The following is an 8895-nucleotide window of genomic DNA, read 5'->3' as shown; positions in this document are numbered from 1 at the left end:
GAATTTTAAGCATCACCATAAAGTTGCTACAAGCGGCAACTGAGCCATTTTCTCCTCGCTCCTTTGTTTCTGTTCTGGTCCTCAGTCTGCAGATGGTCAAAAAGTGGCATCGGTTTCTCCAGTCCCATCACATGCAATGGCACAGAAGCTCTGAGGCCAATAACGTCAGCATTAATTTTTTATACTAGTCATCATATTAGTCATTCTAGAAAAGAGTTACGCAGAAGGGGTTAGGCCTGAAAAATGTAGACCTGGGATTTGCCAAAAAACCCCCCCCGCAAAGATGCAAGATGCATCCGGAGAATGTGAAAGGACAAAAATGTGAACTAGTAATTGCTCTTAACGTGGCCGTATTTTACTAAGCTGAGGAGTATGGCATTAAGATTTTGGCAATTTAAAGTTCGATTACTACACCAGGGACATTTAATTTTACAATTTCTCCTCATGTGAAACTCTGGCTAACATCCATGAGGATTCTTCTGCGAATTGAGCACAGCCCATAGGCCTAGCTGTAGCCTCCACTCGAGTCTGTAGTTAAAACTGGAAGCTGGCCACGTCCACAGCTGGGAGTTTCAGCCCAATTTATTCATGAGCATTTGCTACATTATGCGTTATGGCGTGGTGAAAAACTGCATAGTCTGACTGATTTCACACATTCTTAACCTCCTCATACAGCATATCATACTCTAGATTCTTGTAGTAGTTATGAGATACTAAACTCTCCACGTCTACTTTGCCATTTGCCTATCCTCCTGCATACCTAAGAATATTAATTACAGGGATCTGAACAGAATTAAATAGTTTAATGACAATACTGACTCACAGATATTTTGGATACTTCATATAAAGAATAAAAAACGTTTATTAACATCTTAACAGCTCCTCCAAAATGATCCCCCCAACTGCTCTTTATAAAACAGCGTAAAACTATCAAGCTTCTGTTTCCAGCTTCTCACCTCCATCCCCGATGTGGGTTAAGAAACTCTCAAAACTATCAATCCTTTGAAATAAAATTGTGGTAAGTCTTCCAAACAACATTATTCTGTTTTAGTTACAAGAAACTGTCCATTCCTAACAAAAGTAATCTTTCCAAGAGCCTTCCTTGTCATCAGTGAAAACTGAAGAAAGATTTTCACAAAGAGAATTTCTCGTGCATCTAACAACATACTGAAGGAGCAGAGCATTGTCTAGACGTAGCTACTGAGCGCAGCACAGGAAAGTTTTTTTTTGCACATTTTTCTGTCTCTGCCTGCAAACAGGTAAGCATACCTTTTATTATTTCCTATATGAAAAATCAAATATATCAAACGAGTTGCATAATCTCAAACACAGAAGTTCTTTCAGCTACTAAGAAACAGTAACTTATACCTGGGGAAAAGCAAAAATATGGATATTGTCTACTGAGTGGCTGGCTCTGCAAAACTGCATTGTCTCTGTTGTACTTAACTTTATTCTTTGGAACATTTTTTCATCTTTCCAGGCTCGTTTCCGTTCCACATTGGAGTTTTGTCCTGTTTAGCACATGGAATTTCTGTCACCAAAATGGTACTGAGAATGTTGCTCAAGAAACCTTTCTGGCATTTTGATACACATCAAAATGACCAGATTTGTGTGGTATTTCAAGTGGACCCAGACAATACAAAAATGTGAAATACGGGACTTAACAGTGAGGTTGTTTAAATTGCCTACTGGTTTATCATGCTGATAGGGAGAAACACTATATTGACAGAAATACCAGAGGCACCTGTTGTAACAAAACTTCTGAGCAACCACGTGGGGAGCTTGCTTTGCTTGTTCATGTAAAACATGACTGAGATTTCATCCTATCAGCTGAAGATGATACTCAGGAGATGGAACCAAAACATGGGACAGATTTTACACAGTTCCAAGTTAAGCTAGAAGGTCAATGATTAACCTCTGTCTGAAAAATAAAGCAACATTTGGAATTTTTTTCTGCAGATGATCTAAGTGAAAATTCAAGGTTGCTGATAATGGAAAAAATAATGCTGCCTCTAGCATCCCACGCTTTGAAGCCATACAGATTACTAAGAGAATTTTGTCCTTCTGCGTCTCTCAAACAAAGTATTAGTCACATCTGGTACTGCTTACAGAAATGTGGGATTTAGCTGAGGTTCAGATAGCCTCTGTCTAATTCCAAGGAAGATTAAGCTACAAAGGATCTTACAAAAAGTAATTAGCAAAAATGACTTAGTTTCTCGCTGCCAGTTTTAGTTTGCTGAAACCTTCCAAAATTGCTCTTGCCACTAATGCTGGAGTGGCTGGAAGAACATCAGTTTAGATCCCTCACCTGAAACCCTATCACTTCTTATCCAGTCTTTAAGCTACTGGGAAACGAAAGCAGCAGAATGCTACTGGATTTGACCAGGTGGATCGCCTTACGAATGGCAGAGCCATCTTGGTGAATACCCAGTGGTGGAACCCAAAGTCTGTTTGAACTAGTGCCAACTGTTCTTCAAGAGAAATTCTGAGGTAAGGGGCTTTTAAAGAAATGCCATTTGATTGTTAGTACTGAATCTACTATTTTTTAGAAGGAAAGGAGATGAGATCCCTACAGAAGAATGATGCCCTGTGAAAACACAAGAGCCTCTATCCTTGCAGTTTTCTGTAGAGGTGGCACAGGAGGAAGGCAGTGATCTTGGCAGTCATCAGATTCAATCCTCTCTCTTCCAGTAGCAGCTCCCAGACAGATGGGATGAGCAGTGGTATCAAAAAGGGTCAGGAATCTAACAACTGTTGATCAGATTAATGACATCAGACTAATGGCATGAACCTGAAGACTGGAGTGGCAACCCCCCCAAACAAAAAAACACCGACACCCTTCCAAAACCCTCCACAACCATCCAGCGCCTTGATGGCTTTCATGATTCAGAGGCACAAAGCACACCTGCAATAATGCTGCTGGAACTGGGAAGAGACTCATGCTGCCCCAAAGGAGGGCAAGATTTTTCAAACACTGAGGGCTTAGGCCACCATCTTGATCTCACTTATGATGGAACAGCCTTAAAAAAAAAAATTAACTTCTATACCCAAGAGAGCAGAAATTTTCAGCACAAAAAGCTCTACAGAGGATGGAGAACAGGCCCAAAAGAGCTGTATTATTGGCATGTTTGTGAAGGCTGGTACTGGAGATCTGAACTAACACTACAGAAGTGGGGAGCTCAAGCAAGTATCAACTTTGACAGAGGTCCCATGGATTTGCCACAAGTGTCTTCTGATATGAAATGTTTGGTTCTTCTTATTCAGGCTGCAGATCAGTAGATGAAGTGTGACTTAAGGAATTCATGCTCTGAATCTGATTCAGGATTTTCAGGTGGAAAAAAAGAAGAATTCCTGAAGAACCAGGAATGCTAGAATCAGCTTGCTAGAAGCCTCCATCTCATCATGCAGTTGGCAGAAACTAAAAAATGGGCAAAACCACTTCCCTCTAAGAGCACAATCAAGGTAGAAAGCAAGTTTTCCTTTTCAGTGGAAGTATGCATTTATAGAAATGTGAGGCCATATACAAGTTATTATCAAGACAAAACTAAACCTTCAGCTGCGAACAACTTGCGTAGACTCTCTCAGTTCTGTGAAGGAAGGTATCCTAAGTCAGGCAAGTCTCAAGGGATTTTGAAGTTATTTTATTCTCAGTGCTTTTTGCTGGGTTTTTGGAGTAAGGAAATTAAGATCTAAGGGGCACACAGATGGGACAATATCCTCACAAGTTACCGTGAGGAAGACAAAAGGAAACATGTATTACTTCTACAGACTATGAAGCAATGTGGAAAACGGCTCACTCAAGAACAGTAGATACACTCAATCAATGCACATATATACCATCACTTGCTGGGAGAAGAGTAACAGTGCTAGTTTCTCCATAAAAAAGGAGAATGTAGGTTCTGAGGCTTCAGCTTCCTCATTATCTAATGATGCCATTACAAAACATCTATGTAAGTCAGTGTGACAATCTATATAGTTAGGGAAAAAATTACTCTTTCTGTGCTACTATCTGCATTATCATCAATATAAGTATTTAAAGACGCAACTTGAAATTGAAGCCTTGCTGTAAATCAGTAAGGCACAGTCTGAACACAGTGACAACTGCCTTTATTAATTTGCATTATTTTCAACAATGATTGCTTTAACCATTAAAAACCAAAAGTCTTTAGTATTTAATGACTACTGAAACAGCCAGACCTTCCCAGCCCATTTCATATTCTCCTGAAGCCATTTTAGAGCAGATGTAAGCTCCAAGCTGTAAACTTCTTCCATATTAACATTCATTGTCATATGCTTAAGAAAAAGCTTTGGATCAGATACACGAGCAGCCAGGATCAGTCTCTCCACTGCCGCTTGATAGTCACTGTTATTCTGAACTGTCTGATCTTCACATCTGTAAGTGAATTTTCACCGATACAAAATTAGGTACCATACAGGCCCTGTGTCACTTGCCTGATGCTTTATACTGGCAACAAGATGACAAAAACATTAAAATAATGCCTTGTGTTCACTTAACTTATAAGAGATTATGCTAATTTCTAGATAAATTTTAGTTGACTATTCTGAAGAACTAAAAAGTTAGAAAAAGTATATTTTAAACATTTTTTATGGTAATGAAAAGTAATAGGATTTAATGCCAGTGCAAAGTAGGTCTGCAATATTCACAGCGTGTTTCATGAAAAAATGTTCGACTCTGGGCTGGAAAATTCAGTAAAGGAATGTAAACCATTTTATGAACTGGATATAGCAAGGATTCATGTACATGCTTGAATCCAAAAGGATTACTCATTTTTGGCACGTAATCCCTTTTGCAATAAGGATGTGCCTAAGTGACATGCCTACATTTTTGCAAGAGCAGAACTTACTCTTTAAGCAAACAAGCAGAGGTACAATAGCATACACATGAAAACAAGATAAAAATTTTCTCATTTATCAAAAGAACAAAACTAAGAGATGTATTCCTTGGGAAGGGCGGAGGGGAAGGAAGACAGAGTACTCAAGTTTGAGATGCCCCTGTTCATCCTTGTTAACAAATATAGCTTTTCTATGCAGTTTCACATTTTGATGCTGAGCCAGTCAATCTCAGAGAAAATGGTGTCTTGAAAAATAAATTATAGGTATAATCAACTAACAGTGGTTGGTGGTTTGTGGACAAAAGGAAAAAGCAACAAAACACATTTTTATCTGAAGGTATTAAGCCTCACAGAAAGGGGGAAAAAATCTAACAAATCTAATATTGAGATACCCCCTGTAAAGAGAATCACATAAAATGGCATCATGCACTTTCCAAAACACAGCCAAGAAATGTTAGAATTGTTTTTTGAAAGGAGTAACATTTTGACTGTGCCCTTCTACTCCACTGCTTAACCATAACACAAGAAACTATACGCCAAGATATCAAGCTGTCCTGTTTTTGAAAACAGTGTATGCTCTTAGTGCAGTAGACACATTCAGTTAGGGAACGCAGGCCAATATCACTCTGGAAGAATTACTTTTCTGCTACACACATGTAAAAATAATAACAAAAAAACCCCAAACATTTACTGTTCTATAACCAGTTTAGAAACAAGGATTAAAAATGAGTTTAAAACCAAGCATTCTCTTTCCCAGCCAATGGAAAATAAGACCTCTCATTAATTACATGATCACATGGATAAATACAATCAAAATGGTGCACATCTGACAACAAACCTTTTAAGTATTATTTGAAGAGTCTGACTAGTAGCCATTGGACTTTGAATATCACTGGCATTTGAAACAAGAAATATTTCCATGGCCAACAGCATCTCAACCTCAGACAGGTAAGACGGAATCATCAAAAGTTTGTGATATAAATTTCCCTGCAGTGGTGGGTAGCAACCCAACGATAAAGCACCTGAGAGTAAATGCAGAAATGTAAAGAATTAGGATTACCAATACTGAACATAGCTCTGTATTCTTCGGTATGTGGCTAAGAATGTGGAAAAAAAAAACCCCAAACTCTTAATCGATTTTACTATTTCAGCTGTGAAATGGCCTGATTTCAGAACACAGTCAACAGTACTCACTCATAATATTCACTGTTCTAATGTTATTTTCATCAGTGAATATTATCAGCAATGATTAAAAAGCTCTGTCAAAAATCCAGGGACTCCAAGTGCGTAATAATGCAAGTACAATTCAGGACAGGTCAGACAGAAGCTTTATTAACTATGATCACAGTGGGAGGACATTTGAACAGCATCTGCCCCTTTGCTCCCTTGTCCTCTGCCAAGGGATCCCAGAGACCCAAGCTATACAGCATTTCAGAGAAAAAGAAAGAGGTGAGGAAAACCAATCATTTCCAATGTTAACAAAGCCAAGTATCCATCCTGGGAGGGATGGACTCCTTAAGTAGCTTGCTAACCACCACAATTCTAAGATGGAACCAAACAGTAAATAATGTGCCAATATGGAGAGATGGCTCTTGGTAGACTCAGTTGGACTGGCACACCCGGTATTATCTTAGCTCAGAAGTGGGGAGTTGAAAACAATCACAGACTGTTAGCTTTTAGTTGAAAGGAATTTTCTTTTAGTTAAGATAAACTCTTAGCCAGACCTCTCAAATCTTAAATATTAATAATTTTACCACCACAGCTCTGAACAAAAATGATGCACTTTTTAACCATTTCAGGGTTTACGTTTTTGAAATTCTGAAATTGAACATAAAAAATTAATTTTATCAGAATTACATTTATTTCATGCCAGGTAGTATGCACTGATTCGTATTTTCAAATGTCACTATTTCCCAAAAAACATTTTGGTTACAAATAAATTCCTGATAGTGACACAGAAAGTACTGTTTTCTTCTTACAAAGTATACTCTTACCCATTTCTCCCCAACATACTGAGTTGTTATGAGCATATGTTATCCAAAGAACATAAGGGAAGGATATTGTTTAAGAAGCAACTTACTTTTGTAATAGGTCCTAGCTTTAGACCACAAAGAACTTCTTCCCAAAGCTGTGATTAATCCTCTAAGCAAAAAAAAATCAATAGCTATGTTTTTTGAAAGCATGAAGTCTACTGCAGAAGATGAGACCCCAAGGTTCTTGCTCTCAAAACAGGCATTTATCAGCTTGTTAAAAAGGCAGCTGTACTGAGAAACATCTACAGCATCTGAAATGAAATGAAGAATATTAACTACTGAATTAAGTCAAATGCAAATCTAATTGAAGAATCACTTCTCGGTCAGTACCTAAGTCAGGACTTGTGCTTTTATCAGCAAAATGGAACAAGGTTGAGATAACTTATGATAATGCTTTATTCATCAAAAGTCTTTTCATACAGTTAGCTCATTCACATTGTGAAAGACAAGTGTTAAGGTCCAAGTAATAATTTGCTGCCAAAACCAACAGGATCAGATAAAAATATATTCAGTTGCCCAAGCCTATAAATAAAATCTTCACCTGATCTCCCAGACTTAAAATTTGCACCAATAAAAATCACCTTGGTGCTTCAAATTCTGCTTCTACTCTTACTCTGAACTGTCCACTTCCTCTCAACTGTCCCCTTCTTGGCAGGACTGAGCAGCCTTGTATCCACCTCGTGCCTCAAAGGATTAGATCCTTTTAGGATTCTCTAAGTAGATGGTCTTACAACTAAGTTCGCCTAACATACCTAAAAACACACACTGGCCGTAGGACTGAGACCTATGCACAGGAATCGGCTGAGGTTTCCTCAGTGGAGCCTAAGCAACTATGCATCTCATCTTGAAGTACACATCCAAAATTTGTCAGATAAATTGAGCCCAAAAGAACACTCAGTTCTTAACATGGTATGTAAAAGCAGCCTAGGTTAGCTAGCTCAGTTATAGAAAAAACCAATGCATTCATCCGACGTTAAGATGAAATGAATCGCCCCAATGATATCCCTATTTTATCTTATTGTATAGACTGTGTATGATCCTTAAAAATTTAGTGGGTCTTTCCTGTTGCCCTGTGTACCTGAGCCAACTGGAAAAAGAGGACAGGTGTATAAACTCTGTGCATGTGCGCGTTCGTGCATTTGTGTGAGCGCACGTGCGGCAAGAGCTGCAGAATACAAGACATTTTAACTGACACTACACTCTCTGGAAAAAAAAAATGGGCTTGTCTAAAACCATCTTACTTCTTCAACAAATTTTAGCTGGGAAACAAACAAAAAGAACAGTACAGAATCATCTCTTCAATTTTTAGCTCTTAACACAGTACCTTTTTCTTTACTTACCAGAATGATTTTGAAAACCTGGCAAGTTCTGCAGAACTTCAAATGCCTGCCTGTATAAACTCCTCTTCAAGTATTTGTGCACTAGTATACATAACAGATTATGTCGATTGAGGATGTCCATTTTATCACAGGGCCACAATGGCACATTTGTGGTCCACTCTGACTCTGTGGCAAACAACAGCGCAGCGTTATTTCTATGAACTGAAACTGCTGGGCGCTGAGGCTTTTGGCCATTAAGAATATACTGTAAACCGTAGCAGAAAACAAATTTCAGAATTTCACAGAAAATGCTGTTCTAGTTATTAATAATTTGTTCCTTATCACCAGTACTTCTCAGATGGATTCTCTGAACCTTTATATTGTAAATAACCCCTTTTATTAAATATCACGGTAGTAAAATGGACTGATGGCGGCATATATATGTGTGTATATAAATATGTATACATATATAAAATTGAATAGCAAATTTTAGATCCTCAATATTACTTTATAGAACACCTTCTATTCTTGTTTATACTTCCAAGTTTCTTCTTTTCAACAGATCAGAATTCCAAAAAGCCAGTAATTATGTGTTATTTAATTGCAGAAATATGGTACTATTCTGAAGCTATTTTACTAGATGTGGATACTGTGAGGGGTAAAGAAACACTGCATTAACCCAAGCCTGAA

General features: G+C 38.0%; 1 protein-coding gene across 1 annotated transcript in view; it reads right to left on the bottom strand.

The window, feature by feature from the left end:
- Positions 1-4179: 4179 nt before the first annotated feature.
- The window catches only part of TOPAZ1 (testis and ovary specific TOPAZ 1), a gene marked incomplete at both ends in the record, with an annotated part of 40689 nt that continues 35973 nt past the window's right edge, over positions 4180-8895 (bottom strand). The window contains 4 exons of the mRNA XM_082310757.1: positions 4180-4393; positions 5692-5875; positions 6934-7137; positions 8227-8391. Coding sequence (XP_082166883.1) covers positions 4180-4393; positions 5692-5875; positions 6934-7137; positions 8227-8391 — 767 coding nt within the window. The remainder of the gene's footprint in view (positions 4394-5691; positions 5876-6933; positions 7138-8226; positions 8392-8895) is intronic.

Source organism: Platalea leucorodia (genome assembly GCF_965183815.1).
Source record: "Platalea leucorodia genome assembly, chromosome: 1".
Lineage (NCBI taxonomy): Eukaryota > Metazoa > Chordata > Aves > Pelecaniformes > Threskiornithidae > Platalea > Platalea leucorodia.
This window is presented reverse-complemented; position numbering and strand designations above follow the sequence as displayed.